Below are 16,936 nucleotides of genomic sequence, written 5' to 3' on the forward strand. Positions count from 1 at the left end.
GTACATATTATTTAAATAAAAGTCGAACGAAATGGATATCGGTTGGCATGTCTGCCAATCTACATTTTGATCCGGTTATAAGATTAATGGGAAAAGGACAATGCATAACTTTTACCGAAGACGAATGGAAAAATGTGATTAATAGCAGACAATTGATTATGAATAGTTTTGTTGGTGATTTATCGACACCACCACATTTCGTTGTAAGCGGCGTGACCTGCAGCAGCCAATGGATAGAAAATGTACGAAAAGTGTTGAAAATGGAAAGGGGGTCAGAAATATTTTACCTGGCTTACGACTCGTTACACGAATTGTGGAAACTTAGCGATTTAGTTTCGAGTAGGGTAGAAGTATTAAAGTGTATGGAATATAAAAATTATTACGATAGCGTGATCGATGTGGTATCAACAATGCAAGGTGATATAAAATCGAATATATTGGTTGCTTCAAACGGTGCACCAAGTGAACATTTGTGCGTAACTAAAGAACTGCTCGTATACGGTATGGATAAGATATTACTGGATTTAGATTTGCACGCATTAATGAAGATGTGAAGTGAATAAAATGGAAAAAAAAGTGACGTTTTGCGAATCGAAAAATAGAGTGTACCGAATGCACACTTGGACGTTTGCTTACAGACAATCAAGGATAAGTGACTGGGAAGAAAAGATGTTGGACGGAATTAGATTTAAGACTAGGATAAGAAACGTAAATAAGTTATTAGAAAAATATTTAGATGTAGATTATAGATTAAACATATATCAAGAACGTTTTAGCATTGTAGAGTAATCGAAATGTTTTTAACTGAGTAACGATTAATTTTTAGGATAGGTATTAGTAGATTTAAGTGTAGCTGAATAATAATAATAATATTAATAGATTTAAGTATAAATTAAGAGCAAAACTGTTTTTGTAAAATATTTAAAAGGAATAAAAGCTTAAAGCACAACAGCAGAGCTTCATTTCTAGTTTTTAACTGTGAAGAAAAGGAAGAAGGAGTGAAATTATAAAATGAATTTGTTAGAACCTAATCGTAACAGTTATCGTTTGACAGGCAAACGAATTGGTCGAGGATTTTTTAACAAGTTGATAGATAAACTTCCGATAGAACTTCATTTGCCAGGATATAATTTTTGTGGACCGGGTACCAAGTTGGAAAAGAGATTATCGAGAGGAGATCGAGGCGTGAATCCATTAGACGAAGCGTGTAAGAAACACGATATAGCATATACGGTCAGTTCAAATTTAAAATTTAGACACGACGCAGACAGAGCATTATATAAAGCAGCGAAAGAACGAATACGAAATAAAGAGTCTACTCTTGGAGAAAAAGTGGCATCGTCCGCAGTTGCCGCCTTAATGAAAGCAAAAGTAGCCGTCGGTATGGGCGTAGGTAGAAAAAGAAATCGTACGGGTCGACGACCTTTAAAAAAAGTCCGAACGCGTGTAAAGCGTGGTGGAGCTATATCTTTTGTAGATGCACTTCGATTCGCTCGCAACGCAATATCGAGATCAGGTGCTAAGAATTTGTTGACAAACGTTAAAGCGGCGTACGGAGCTTTGAAAAAGATAAGAAAAAGAATTTCCGAACCTAGAGGTCGAGTTATTCGAATTCCGAAAACGGGAGGATTTTTACCTTTAATTCCCCTGTTCGCAGCTTTAGGTGCCCTAGGTAGTATCGGCGGTGGTGCTGCCGCTATTGCAAGAACTATAAACAACGCGAAAACAGCTAGAGAGCAATTAGATGAAGAACGAAGACATAACAAGGCTATGGAAGCAAAGGCCGTAGGTAGCGGATTTTATATAAAACCATATAAGAAAGGTTGCGGTTTGTTTATTGAAGGAAAGGGGAATAATGTTGGCGGCACAGGTTACTTCAATAAGCCCTATAAGAAAGGTTGCGGTATAACCACTAGTTCAAAAAACTAGTTCGAATACCTCGTCGTGCGTTAACTAACGTCGAGTTGGAAAAGTTTGCGAAAGTACTAAAAATTCCACATTTTCGGGGTATATTTATGAGAGACAATCTCCCGAGTAAGATTAAAAAGAAGGAAAGAGGTATTGTTAACTTGGATAACTTGAAAGGACGAGGGACTCATTGGGTCGCCTATAAGAAAGACGACAAGGACATATACTATTTCGACAGTTACGGTGATTTAAGACCGCCATTAGAAATTGAACAATATTTGCTGTCAGACGGTAGGGGTGGTCAAGTAAAGTATAATTACTGTCGATATCAAAGAGAAATAGATCAAAATTGCGGACAGTTGTGTCTGAAGTTTCTAAGTAATAAAAGAACCTATTAGAGTCTAGAGACGTTTAGACGTTCAGAAGTAATGGAGAAAGAAGCAATACACACGACATATACATTTACGTTGACTGGAAAGTCATCTGAATTGACTTGTAATTTTAATCCTCCGATCTATTTGAACGAATTTGGTAGTTACGAGTTGGCTCTTTTGAATTTCGAAACGTTTAATAGTTTAGCAAACGTTAATAAAAACAACAACGTAATCCAATACGAAGATAAGACAGGACATTTTAAAAACAATATAATAGTACCTGTTGGAACGTACGATATTGATGATATTGCCGAGTTCGTGAATGAACAGCTAGACAAAAGACACGCTAAAAGTGTCGTAATAAGGATTAAGGGGAATAATAACACACAACATTCTTTAATAAAAAGTACCCGTCGAATTAATTTTGCATGCGATAATTCTATAGGGCCGTTACTTGGCTTCAAGCCTCAAATATTACCTAGAGATACGGAAGTGGAATCCGATTTCGTAGTAAACATAAATAAAACGAACGCCTTACAAATTTATTGTAATTTAGTGACGGGATCGTATAATAACGGAGTTCCCGTGCACGTTTTATATCATTTTTTCCCAAACGTTCCGGCAGGTTTTAAAATAATCGAATCACCACAACTACCTATTTATTTACCGGTTTTAACGAACGTGATTAGTAGCTTAACACTCCACCGCACGCGCCCCTTTTTCATACAACAAAACACGCATGTACTACAATAGTAGAACATTCGCGTCTTATTAGAATCTTTATTTATTTTCCATTTCTGATAATAAAAAGTATTAGATATACTTATAACAACTTTATTTATAGAAATCAAAAGAAAATAAGGTATAGTATGGAGTAAAATAAAATATATCTTCTAGTTAATCTTCTTCGTTGCACTTTGGACAAATATGACGAAGGTGCGCAGGACAAACCCATTTTCCGCATTTGCTGCAATGTTTCCTTGTACTCTTATTCTTTTGTCTCCCACAATAGAAACATTTTCCAACTGTACTTGTATTTGATTGAATTTCTGCAAGTATTTCAGGTTCAATGTTTAGCAGCTTTCTTATGCGTTCTTTGATATTAGTAGCTATATTGTCACTTTCCAGCCTCTTCCTTAAAAGTGGAGTAATTAGTTCGTAACCAATGGTTTGTAAGTACGATTTTCTATCAATTTTGTTCATGCTTTTAGTTTTATATATGCACATGCCGTTAATTGCTGCTATATTAAGCAAATTGAAAAAAATTGTTAAAGGCCAACGTCTCGAATTTCGTGAGACGTCATAGTGACTGCACATTTTATCTAACATATCGACACCGTACTTTGTATTGTTATAGTCGGTAATAATTTCTGGTTTTTTTAGATCTCCTGTGTCATTATCAATTGCACAGTCATGGTGCATAGTCGACAAAAGTAATACCACCCTTTTACGTTTTGGTACATATGACACAAGAGTACACATTTTATGAAAACCAAATAGGGAACTATAAACTTCTCTGTGTGTAGCATTTATAAATTGTGGGGGGATATCTGGTTTATTTTTGCGTAGTGTACCAATTATAGTGGTTTTCATCTGTAGCAAATCAATCGCCAACGGAACACTGGTGAACCAGTTATCCATACTTACATTTCTGCCAGTTCCCGTTATATGCGCAATCATTCTCATAACTAAGTCATAGTTTTTCCAGGAGGTGGAATGTGGACCAGCTGGCTGTTTACCACAATAGATTTCTAGATTACAAGTATAAATACTTTTACAGTCAACAAGCGCAAAAATTTTGATGCCATATTTTGCTGGTTTACTAGGTATGTATGTTCTGAATGGACAATTTCCCCTAAATGCAATAAGTTGTTCATCTAAAGTTAGATATTGTGAAGGAATAAACATACTTTTAAACTTTAAAACAAACATTTCAAAAATTTCGCGAATTGCTGCCAAATTATCAGTCTTCTTTCTTTCATTTCTATCTATTATGTTATCGAACCTGAGACAACGCATCAAAAACCGAAAACGATTAATTCCCATTGTCAAATATATAGCTTCAACCCCCAATCCTTTTGAATTATCCCACATTTGCAAAATATTTTGTCTTCCAGATTGTAATAAACCAGCAAGGTATAAAATACCAATTAAACCTAATACTTCTTCATTATTTGTCAGTTTTGCATCCCGTGCCCGACTATATTTATCCTTTACTTCGTTAATGTATATGTTAGTGTACTTCACAATAAGAGTTATAATTTCCTCATCTAAAAAGCATCTTAGTGTTTCCAACTCCGTTTTACAATTTTTTGCACTACTTTGAGGGCCAGGTACTCGAATCTTAACAATATTATGTGATCGCGTTCGCGAATTAACTGGGCAGTTTTTGTTCCACCTAGTAATTTTGTTTTTCCCATAGAAATAGTTTTGATTTGGTTGTTCTTCATTTTCTTCATCGAAATCCTCTCCTTCCTCTTCCTCCTCTTCTTCTTCCTCTTCAGATGTATGATGATTCTCAATTACGTCGTTTTCGTTCTCGTCTGGCCATTGTTCTTCATCGGAATCACCTTGATCAATAGACAATTCCTCATTTGATTCTTCAAACCAAGCCATAACCTGTCTTTCAAAATTAGGATCTGTAGCCCTAACAGTTTTTCGGTTTGACATGATCATCTAAAAATGTAACATAACGAAAAACCCATAAATAACGCTTAAATTGCATACTTACGCGGTAACAGAATTAGTTACGGGAGAACACGCGTGCTCTACAATCGTAGAAATAACAAAAAAACTCGACGATACACTAGCAACCGCGTTTGAAAACCAACTAAATACGTTAAGGGTGTCATTTTAGAGGAATACACGAAAACAGGCAACTTCTCTTACATGAATGTTGTAAATATTGCGTAACTAAATTCTGCAGTCTACAATAGTAGACGCGCGTGCGGTGGAGTGTTAACAGTACGTATACTTGATCAGGACGGAAACTTGGTAGACTTCAGAGAAGAAGAAATAACAGTGAGAGTTCACCTAAGATCGATAAATTGAATTATTTAAATTTGACTAACGTTATGACAGTGTTATATCAAAACAAAAGAATGCGGTGGTCAAGAAGAGACAGAGCGAGAAAATTGTTTAATGGAGAAAACTATAAAGCGCGCGTCATCAGTCAACGTAGCGGCAGTAGAAGACGATCCATTCATCGATTATCACCAGTCAATCGAAGGTATTTAGTTCAGTTAGGATACGAAGTGTTAAAGTAATGGACATTTTAAAAGTAACGGATAAGATAAAAACAGATCACTCTATCGTAAGTTATGAATTCCATTCGCATCAACCGTTTGGATCGACCACGTTCGATAACAATGACGAAATTAGAATTTCAATTCCGGAAATAGATAATTATACTTTACCGAGCGAGAGTTATCTATACGTCGAGGGTAGCGTTCGTAAGTTAGCCGCGGACGGAAGTATAACAAAAGATGCCAGCGCAACGGGGCAATTGGTTAACAATCCCGTTGCATTTATGTTTAGCGATATTCGATATCTTATTAACGGAGTACATGTTGATGGTGTGCGGAACGTCGGTATAAGCTCATGCATGAAGGGTTATTTCTCATCTACACAGAACGAGGTGGTGAAATTAGCGAACGCCGGTTGGCACATAAAACCTTGGAAAGATGATATAGCGGGTGTTTCAAAGGCTTTAGATAAAAATGGAAATTTCGGTCTTAGCGTTCCGCTAAAATCGTTGCTAGGATTCGCAGAAGATTTCAGAAAGATCATGATGAACGTTCGACAGGAACTTGTGCTAATTCGCGGACACGATGATACGGACGTCATCTTTCAACCAGCAGCCGCTCCGAACGACGAAAAATTGAAATTGATCATTAATAAAATTATATGGAGAGTTCCTCACGTGGCGGTGGGATTACGCGAACAGTTGGCATTAACAAAACTATCAGAAAGAAACGTAGACATTCACGTTCCTTTTCGATCGTGGGAAATACACGAGTACCCTCAATTACCTCAAACTACGAAGCAATCTTGGGCCGTCAAAACTGCTCCACAATTGGAAACGCCTAGATTTATAATCATCGGATTTCAAACAAATCGAAAGGGTATATTTAAAGGAAACATGGCATTATTTGATAATATAAACTTATCGAACGTAACGGTTTTCTTGAATGGAGAACGTTTTCCGTACGATAATTTGAATGTGGATTTTGATAACAATCACTATGCGATTTTGTATGATATGTATTCAAGATTTCAGCAAGCATACTACTATCAAGAAAGCGAACCTTTGTTTTCACCGGAAGAATTTAAAACTTACGCGCCGTTAATTGGAATCGATTGCACGTATCAACAGGAAGCAATACATAAAAGCGGAGTAGAAATAAAAATCGAGTATTCAACGAAAAATCCAATTCCGGAAGGTACGACAGCTTACGCATTAATTCTGCATGACAGAGCATTTGTGTATTCGCCTCTTACGAAAATGGTTAAGCAATTAATATAGTGGTACTGTTGAAGCAACGTCATTTAGTGTATCTCTAAACATCGAAGGAAACGTTTGCATATAGTGGTATATTATGGATATTATGGTTTTTCAAAGGGATTTTATTATTTTGGACATTCAAGGTTTCACGATAAACGATGAAGAATTTATCCCAAAGGAACTGGCTTCTTACGACAGTAATCATTGTATAAGTCATTACGTGTTTCAACCTAGTCGAAGCTTTTCTTCACTATCTACCAAATTTCGCAATACGGCGAATTGGTTAATGAGTCATCATCATTGTATTGATTGGAACGACGGGTTTGTTCCTGCGTCTCGTTTCGATGAGATCGTTTATTATTTGTGTCGTTCGACAAAAGTAGCGTACGTAAAAGGACGTGAGAAAGCTACATTTTTAAGAAGAATTTTAACAATACCGGTAAAAGAATTGCCGGAAAATGAATGCAAATTGGAGGTTGGTGCGCCGATGTGTCCCTATCATAAAAAGAGACCAAGTATGTGCTCCTTATCGAATGTTTTTTATTTATTTTCATACGTATTCAGACATCTATAACTATATGTAAACGAATTGAGAAAGGCAGACGGGTAGTAGCGGTAGAGCAGTTCAAGATGGAACGTCTTTGGCGGTTAGTTACCAGATTGGGACTTTCAACTTTTATAATTAATAAAGTGTGGGATATTATGGAAAGATACGAATCTGATTTATCTTTTGCGAATATTAAAAACTACGAATTATGTTATTTACCAATCGATTATTATATCAATAAAGTAAAGCCATTAGATTTGGCGGCGGTTTGGTTTAAATTACCGTTGAAGTATAGAAACGATGAGCGATTACAAAGCAAGCTGCCCTGTTTTGAACATTATAATTTGCCTCATTGGGAAACGCATATTGATGGTCCACCATCGGCAAGAAAGGATTGTTCTTTATGTATGGTTTAGTATATAAACATTGTCAGTTATAGATTGTAAATTAATAATAATAATAAAAGATTGTAAAAAGTGTAAAAAGTTGTTTTAATTTAAAAGAAAAAATAGTTAATCTAAATGAATACATGGTATGTATACATTGGGTTGGGTTGGTATGATTTGGGTTGTACATTGAAAAAGTATTAAATTGGAAGAAAAAAAGGAAGAAAGAAAGGGGAAAAAAGGAAGAAAAAAAAAAAAAGAAAAAAAAAAGAAAAAAAAAAGAAAAGGATTGTTTATTGAAGCTCCTCCTATGCTCCTCCCATGCTCCTCCTCAGGCTCCTCCCAAAGTGGAGATGGAAGAGTGGGGATGGGAGTGGGGGAAATCTAAAATTCCCCCCCCCCGGTTGCCAGGAAAGTAGAGCCAGAAAAAAAGTACCCCCACTCTAACTCCGCCCATTCCCCACTCCTCCCCCTTGTCACGCCCCACCCCACGCCCCCCTTCATTACTCTACTATAAGAAGGCACCTCCCAGCCTTTGAAAATCACTTAAGTGTTTGTGTTCTTCAGTTTTTTGGTAAGTACAACCTTCTTTATTATCATGTTTATATAACGTTCATTTTCTCTCCATCACTACAGCTCTTTCTACAACTTTCTCTTTTTTGGTGAGTAAAACTATATTTGTTTTGCATGTTTATATAATATTTAAAATTGTTTTTTCCACTCCTAGACATCCTTGCTCACTCAGCTTTCTCTTTTTTTGCTGTGTTTTATTTGGTAAGTAACCTTTTCTACTTCCATGTTTATATAATATATTCTTGCTTTATTTCATCATGACAGCTCGTTCTACTTTGTTTTTGTGAGTACAACTTGTTTATTTGTTTGTTATGTTAAATTGATATTTTTTTCCCAATTCCTACAGGAGCTTACTGCTGATCAGTTCGATTAGACCGATCAGTTTTTAACATCGTAATTTCAGCAACTTTTTTCTGGTAAGTATAGTCTCCTTTCTTGACATATATTGTTTTTAATCTTGTGTTTTTCATTCCTATAGCTCCTTCTATTTTTTCAAGTTAACTTTTATTGGTAAGCATAACTTTATTTTTTCGAACGTTTTATCATTCATATCCTATCATTCAGCACTTTGTTGACAAGCACCCTCTGCAGTTAGATTTTAACGTGCAACTGTATTTTTCATCAAGCGATGTAAGTATACATGTTTTTTTTATTAAAATAAAATTAATTAATTTTCTTTTCTTATCAAGATGTCTCAAGACGGTTTTAGTCAAATTGATTTAACTGCTCCGGGTTTCGCCAGCCAGGAATCCTTTCTGTTAAACAGTTTTGACATAAACCTGTTGAACATGTCGACTGTTGAGAAGGCTCTGGATCCAAACGTGCAGCCTAATGAGCAGCCGATGGATCCAAACGTTGAATCTAATGTGCAGCAAACTACGGCGCTTCCAAACATCGCAGGTTCCTCGAAAGTCGACGATAAGAATGTGAAACACCTTTCACTTTCACTTCGTCGAAAGTCGGGGAACCGTGAACACCGGAAGAAGGGTGCAGGTGTGTGGTTACCGCCAGATAAGTATAGAGAGCTTCGACGGGAGACCCGTGCTCGTTCGCGAAGTACCAAACACAAGCGTGTGTCAGTTGAACCTGCGACTCTGTCAAAGGTTGAAGTGACACACTCGGAAATGGCTAGCGGCGATGAGTCCAACGACTCTCTTTCTTTAATGGCGGTATCCCAACACTGCACCGAAAACCGGACATACCTTAAAGCTATTAATGCAGCTTTTGTTTCTAAGGCTTCTTCTTCTAAGGCTTCGTCGATTCCCACTCCCCCTACTAACATAAACATTCCTACCATAGAAATTCCCTCATTAAGCCCGAAAGTACAAATCTTAAGGGTGGACACAATTCCCGCTACTTCAGTCATTTCCGATGTACCTGCCAGCCTTTTTTCAAATGCAATGTGTGCAGCAGTAGAAACAACCAAAGAGGAGATTTTGACCGAAATTAATATTTTGTATCAAAATTTTTATAAAGACCTTCATGCAAAGGTACTTCAATTGCAGACCTCTTTGAGAGAACTTGCACAGTTTAGGGAAGGGCTGGCGTCGAGTTCTAACCACTCTTTAACAACGTCACTCGACATCACCGTTGCAACATTAACCGTTGAAATGAAAAAAGCAGAATTCATTTTGTCTTCTTTACATACTAATAACTTCCCTTCCTAGCTAAAAAGATGTCCGGTAGCAACAACTTCGGGAGGGTGCTCACGTTGGAGCGAAGAGTTGCGTCATTGGAGGTCAAAGTAGATACCCTGTTTCAGCTGGTAGGCTATATCTATAATCTTTTTTGCACGTTTTTAATTTCATAATCTTCTTAGGTAAACAGTATTGTCTCAGAGTCGGCAGTGGTGAGAGGGCAGGTGCATGTTCAAAACATGCACATACACCATTGTTCGACTGGGATAGAACCTCCGACACCGACACCTGCAGCGCCTCCGCCCCCGTATGAAGTGCGGGATGAGCAGGAAGAGGAGGAGGAGTGGTAACCATTTTTCCTCCTCTTCCTTAGGTTAGGTTAGGTTATGTTAGGTTAAATGGTTAAGGTATTATACTTATTATTATTATTATTATTATTCTTCTTAAATATATGTATATATAGTTTCTTTTGCTATATTTTCATTCAGTCTTATCCAATTCATTTAGTACGAGAATCATGATCGACGAGAAATTAAAATGTTTACCGCAACTTCTAACACTGCCTATAGTAAATTTTAGTAATGGTTCGGTCGAAGAACACTTTACAAGACACAGCAATTTATTTGGTGGAAAATGTAAGCGAGGTTTAATTGTAGGACCCTCAGGTGTCGGAAAAACAAATGCTATGTTATCGCTTTTAGTTGCACGTAATGGGTTGCGCTTCCTAAACTTGTACTTATGCTCTAATTCGTTATACCAAAATAAGTACGATTTTTTAAGACGTTTAATTGAACCTATAAAAGATTGCGGTTACTATGAATTTTCTAATATAGACGAGTTCATTCGACCGGAAGATGCGAAAGAATATTCGGTAGTCGTATTTGACGATGTTTCCTGTACAGGTCAAAATGTCCTTAAGGAATTTTTTTCGTATGGTCGACATAAAAACATTGATTGTTTTCTAATTTGTCAAAGTTATAGTGCAATTCCAAAACAATTAGTTCGCGATAATTGTAACTTTTTGGTGTTATTTAAACAAGACTTAACAAATTTAAAACACGTATTTGAAGATCACATAATGAGCGATATGGAGTTTCATCGGCTAAAGGAAATTAGCGATGCTTGTTGGGAGAATAGACACGGCATCCTAGTTATTGATTTAGATTGTAGTGTATCTAAGGGACGTTACCGTAAGGGTTTTGATAAATTCATTGAAGTTTAAAACTAACGACTTCAGCTGTACAGTTCGTAGTAACTTCACATACATCATACAATGAACAAGACGATAGCTGCAGAACTTATCGCGGCACGAGAAGTTGTGAGAGACAAAATTCGTTCTTTAAAAGAAGACTTAGAGGAGTCAAGGATTCGGTCGGAAACCGCATATGCACCCATCGCAAGGCCCTTACAGGATATTGTCGCAAAACTTGACACTGCGCCTTTACTATCCATTCCAAAACGAAGTTTATCTCCAAAAGAAGAAAAATTGATATCTAAGATACAACGCTACTCGCCGGATATTTCTGACGTACCAGCTAAAACCGAGACCGAATATTTTATTCGAAAACCGAAAGTTCCATTAAAAGAACAACGACGAAAATTTGCTACATCGACTCCTGAAAAAAGGTTGGTATCTTCTCCCACGTCTTCTCCTCTTGGTCCATTAGCTCATGCAGAAGAAGAAGTATATGAAGTTCCGCCGGGCGAAGAAGAAGAACTCCTCGATTCTAGCGAGGATACCGGAGCTCTTATTTCGGACGCACATAATCGAATAGAACGACTTAAAGATGAAATAGAAGAAAGATTGGAGTCTCCAGAGGTACAAGCCGCTTTGAGTCAGTTTCATCCTTTGCCCAGAACGTATATTGTTGGTTTAACAACTGATTTAAAAGATGATTATGATCGTTTATACGGTGTTCGCGAAACTCCCGAAGGTTTCTACATTGGAGTCAGTCCTGTTCACTTTGAGGATCAGGATATTCACGTTGGAAACTTCAAATATACGGGAACCGTTGGTTTATATGATTTACTATTTAAAAACGAACCGGGCAAATTTACAATTCAGGACATGCGCAACTACAAAGATATCTTACTACGTTCAAATGCTCCGTACATTAATTACATTCCAGAGGCAGGTATGACTACTGAGGACGACAGTGGGAAATTTCAGAATATTATCAAGCCTATCGTTGAAGGTAACAAACCCAAGGTGCATTGGGCTAAATACTGGCCGAATCCGAAGAAAAAAGTCGGTGGTGCATTACAAAAACAAGTCGTTCCTGGGGCTCTTATCGAATACGAGTATTGGGACGATCCCAACGAACTTGTCGACAGACTGCGTTTGTTGATGGCCTCGCAAACTGCAGGTCATTCTGCACATGTCAATGAAATATCATCAATAATATCGGAGCTAACAGAGGCCGAGATTATACGTTAAAATATTATCATAAATATACGACTCTCACATTTTTTGTTTTAAAACACCGACGTTTGTGAACTAGAGCAGATGAGTTTAAGCAAGTTCGGAAAACATTCGTCTAGTATGACGATCGATAAGTTTGGTAAACACGTACACGGACACAACATTGCTGCTCATTTTAATAAACGTGAAAACTTACAACGATATTTCAAACAACCAACTATACTTACGTTTAGCGGAGATGGAACTACGGATACAACGGATAATTATTACATTATTCAAAATTTAGGTTACGTAAGTAAATATATAAACTTTTTATATATTGGTGAAATAGTGAAATACCGATTTGAAGGAGACGTTGAAATGATTATTAACGGGAGTATCTTCGATCCAAATAAAAAGTTAAATGTTCTCTTCTTTGGAGATAAAATAGTTTGCAAACCCACAACGAAGACCACTTTACTCAAGAAACCATTTATGGTAGAACTGCTCATTGAAATATCCAGAAAATGAGCGATATTAAAAGGTCCGTCGTAAACGAGTTGCACGCGTCCGCGAGGAAAAAGTATAAACGCAGACGTGTTATTATAAAAGGTTTAACGGACTTATTTCAAGCTGATTTAGTGGAGATGATACCTTATTCAAAAGCAAATGGTAATTTTAAATATATTCTAACAGTTATTAATGCTTTCTCAAAGTATGGATGGGCTGTACCACTAAAAAACAAAACTGGCAAAGAAGTTACGCGAGCTATGGAAACAATTCTATCGGAAAAGCGGAAAAACATACCGAAGAATCTGCAAACGGATAACGGAAAAGAATTTTACAATGAGGATTTTAAAAAGCTCATGTCACGATATCACATCAATCACTACAGTTCATTTTCCAATTTAAAGAGTTCTATTGTTGAACGGTTTAATAGAACAATAAAAGAAAAAATGTGGAAAGAATTTAGTATGCAAGGTAACTATCGTTGGTTGGAATTGCTTCCCAAATTAATTCTGGATTATAACAACCAAGTTCACAGGACGATAGGAATGAAACCTAGCGAGGTAAATAACAGAAACGCATCGACACTGTTAAAAACTGTATATAATTACATAAAAATTGTCGATCCTTATACCAAAAAATATAATGTCGGTGATCACGTCAGAGTGAGCAAGCATCGACACGCCTTCACCAAAAACTATACTCCCAATTGGTCTAACGAAGTGTTTACAATACATTCTGTTCGTAATACTTTCCCAACAACATATCTGCTCAAAGATGCATCCAATGAAAAAATTATGGGTGGTTTTTATCGAGAGGAATTACAAAAAGTTAAATATCCTGACGTCTACTTGGTGGAAAAAGTGCTACGGCGAAAAGGAAATCAAGTGTTTGTGAAATGGTTAGGATTAGGTCCGTCTCATAATTCTTGGATCTCAAAAACTAACGTTCTTTAAAACGTATAAAGACCTATTTAAAAGTTTACAAGACTTTATTAACAATCGAACATTACAAATACATTATTATTATTATTCTTTACAATTTTTTTTAAATTAAATTCATTTATTCGCATTCAATCTTTTTATCAACCAATGACCCCACGCCAAAGTATTACATCCGTTCGGTAATATGTATCGTTTATCATCGCACGATGAAAGAGCAATTTTATTCTTTAATTCGGTATACATAGTATGAAATTCTGACTTAAAAATGTACATTTTTTTATGAACCGATCCGCCACATTCAACCACACGTTTATAATCGGTCACGCTTAAATGTTTATCTATAACATATTTCTTTACTCTTTTAGCCTTCTTTACATTATCATTCAACAAGGTGATGCAGTACGCCTTAGCTCCTGTTCCAACAAATGACGTTATGCACCTGTTTGGATATTCATCTTTCATTCTTCCCAACACAGATCGACCGCGAGGTATATTGTGTATATTCTCTAACGGATAATTGGACGTGTCAAAAAATTCAATATTTTCTTTTATATCCTCATATACATTGGGAGTAGTAATTTCTAGGATTAGGGAATCAGTATCGGTGTATAAAAGTGTTATGTTATTTCCATATTTAACTTTTAAGTAATCATAGAAGAAGCTGTACATTACGGTTTTCGAAAGCTCTAATATACTGAAACCCACATACAGCGGTTTGCAATAACGAACTTCCGCGACGTTCAATTGAACGGCTATCAAATTATCGCAAAATATTTTCGAAGATTTAAAATTTGGTTTAGCTATTAGGGCTTCCACGCCCGGTTTCTTATGACGACATTCCCAGTGGGTAACTAGTCTTATATCCACTCGCTTTTCCACATTTTCCATTGTCTTACCGTATACGATGTTATTCATTGCTTTGTAATGATTTTTTTCAAATTCATTCTTAGCTTTCGCACGTTTATCGGAATTGAAATCGATGTAGCTCCGCATCCAGTTGGATTGTTTAAATTCTAATACTCTGTAAATCTTCGTTAGTTTCAATCCGAACTTGATACACTGCTTTAGATTCACGTAATGAATGATGTATTTTGTTTTATTTTCCAAATTTGCTATTAACTTTGCATTTTTTGAACCTGGGGGTACAATCCGTTCTGGACAAAATGGCAAATCGTTGTGTTCATCATGTATTGCTTCCGGATACTCTAAATCTACCTCGAACACGTAACCCTTTTCGGAATCGTCTTCCGTATTGTAAATATCTAACTTTTGAATCTCTTCAGCTGATAGCCATCGAAATCCTCCCGTCGGTAATTTTCGTCTCATTGCGTGTCCATACAAATTCGTAGCGTCGAGATACAAAATATAAGATGGGTCTTTGGTTTCATCAAATTCCATCATTAATTTATTGTTAGCCTTCGCACTGCGTTTAGTGCACATACTTAATCCACCGCGAATACCATTTTTAAAGAAGTGTAACATGTCTATGTCCTTTAATAATTCTAATTTTACCCCTGTCATTCGTAATAATGCATCCCAACCGAAGCCCGGCGCTGTGAAGTAATGACATGGATCTAAAGAGTAATACTTCATCGAGATGGTTCGGAAATTCTCAAATACGTCCGCCAAAAGTAAAACGTCAGACGTTAAATAAATGTCGCTATATTCGCCTAAAGTGCGACAGTTAAATAAGTTCCACACCGTTTGTGCACGACAATAATTTTCTTCGGTTATACTATCGTCGCATAAAGTATTGTAAAAACTACTTCGATCTGGCAGAGCGGTAAGATTCAGCTTTTCGAATGAATCCACAAAGGAATACGGAAAAACTCCTTTCTGACGTATAAGTCGAAACTGTTCTTCGTTCCTAAAATATTTTCTGATTTGAACGCATTGGTTGTCTTCCAAAAATGAACCCAACTTCTCTAGCGATAAAGCCATAAACCTAAATGAATCCACAAATCTCAATTTCATATGAACCCGCCTTAGCTTTCCCTTGCTGTCAATGTTTTCTCCTACGATAATTTTTTTCGAAAATGATATATACTTTTCTTTATTCTGTGCTATAACGTCCACGTCTTCTTCTTTTAATGCCATATCTTTCACAAACATATGACAATCGTAGTTCGAAAGATTGTGAAAGAATATCGGTATGAACTTTGGTAATTGATAATTGATGTTACATACAGCATGTGCGGGTCCTCTATTTAACCCAGTTAGGTGATCATGATCGCACACTTTATTACCTTCTTTTATTTTGTGCGAACAAATGTGACAGATATCCTGCATCTCATGTATTAATCTATCAATAGGTGGTAATGGGAGCATTTCTTTTGGTTGGCTTAAATAATTTTTGTATATATTCAGAACGTCATGTTCCAACTTGCTCATGAAAATTTGAGCAGCATTACATATCCGCATTATACATCCGCGATATATTTCAAACTTCGACAATGATTCGTCATATGAACATTTTATATAATATGCAAATGCATAAGGTTCGTGTTTGAAACATTTGACGGAGTATGAATTATCATCGTTAAGTTCTGTTGCTTCCGCATCGGCGATCGGTTTCTGTAATGCTTCAAAATCTGCATACACCACGAACGGTATTTTTAATTGTCGTTCAAAATTTTCGAACTGTAGTATATTTTCCTTTTCTTCATTTCCATATTTATTTATTTTCAAATTTGTTGTTGGTAAAATTGCCCTTACCTTGCTGCAATCGTCACTTTGATGACGGATAAGTTTATTTTCTGACGTAAAGAATACCAAGCATCCGTCGCAAATATACTTTTCATGACCATTCTGCGATGCTTGCGATGATAGTAATCGAGACAGATTTTTTATCCAACAATAGTGAGTATTCCCGGAATCATTTGTAACCAATAATAAATTTATATGTCTTTCTTCTTTTTGTCGACATATATACATTGTAATTATGTCATAATTCATAACACCGTCTTTAAAATACTCATTTATTCCATATACATTAATAGATAGTTTGTTCTGCTTTTCAAATACAGGTATATCTCGTAATTTAACTGGAAAAACAATATTTGAATAGTCTAAGCCGCAGTCTAGGTAATTCGGATACGAAGATGTCCTCTGTGGTAAACCGTTCGGTTCATGTAGTGCGGATGTTACAGCCCATG

The 16,936-nt window shown here is 36.4% G+C and overlaps 2 protein-coding genes and 1 long non-coding RNA gene across 5 annotated transcripts; 1 reads left to right on the forward strand and 2 right to left on the reverse strand.

The window, feature by feature from the left end:
* Positions 1-2,981: 2,981 nt before the first annotated feature.
* Positions 2,982-5,238, reverse strand: LOC139431839 (piggyBac transposable element-derived protein 4-like). Its single transcript, XM_071200048.1, has 2 exons — positions 5,014-5,238; positions 2,982-4,958 (listed from the first exon to the last, which is right to left on the reverse strand). Exon 2 carries the CDS (start codon positions 4,956-4,958, stop codon positions 3,180-3,182), a length of 1,779 nt encoding a protein of 592 aa, XP_071056149.1. The 5' UTR covers positions 5,014-5,238; the 3' UTR covers positions 2,982-3,179.
* A 3,232-nt stretch (positions 5,239-8,470) lies between these two features.
* LOC139431840 (uncharacterized) lies at positions 8,471-9,539 on the forward strand. Of its 3 annotated transcripts, none has more exons than XR_011641870.1 (4): positions 8,471-8,708; positions 8,771-8,802; positions 8,857-8,922; positions 8,982-9,539. It is a non-coding gene; the product is annotated as an uncharacterized lncRNA (long non-coding RNA). The 3 variants fall into 3 exon arrangements; XR_011641871.1 differs by having other exon boundaries at positions 8,471-8,575; positions 8,639-8,708; positions 8,771-8,922; XR_011641869.1 differs by having other exon boundaries at positions 8,771-8,922.
* Positions 9,540-13,895: 4,356 nt separating this feature from the next.
* LOC139432105 (uncharacterized) lies at positions 13,896-16,109 on the reverse strand. Its single transcript, XM_071200447.1, has one exon. It carries the CDS (start codon positions 16,107-16,109, stop codon positions 13,896-13,898), a length of 2,214 nt encoding a protein of 737 aa, XP_071056548.1.
* Between the last annotated feature and the right edge of the window lie 827 nt (positions 16,110-16,936).

The sequence above is a fragment of the Onthophagus taurus genome, chromosome 11 (assembly GCF_036711975.1).
Source record: "Onthophagus taurus isolate NC chromosome 11, IU_Otau_3.0, whole genome shotgun sequence".
In the NCBI taxonomy this organism is placed as follows: domain Eukaryota; kingdom Metazoa; phylum Arthropoda; class Insecta; order Coleoptera; family Scarabaeidae; genus Onthophagus; species Onthophagus taurus.

Excerpts from the sequence above, each read along its gene's own strand:
- LOC139431839 (XM_071200048.1), bottom strand. The coding sequence starts at position 4,958 with ATGATCATGTCAAACCGAAAAACTGTTAGGGCTACAGATCCTAATTTT.
- LOC139432105 (XM_071200447.1), bottom strand. The coding sequence starts at position 16,109 with ATGCTCCCATTACCACCTATTGATAGATTAATACATGAGATGCAGGAT.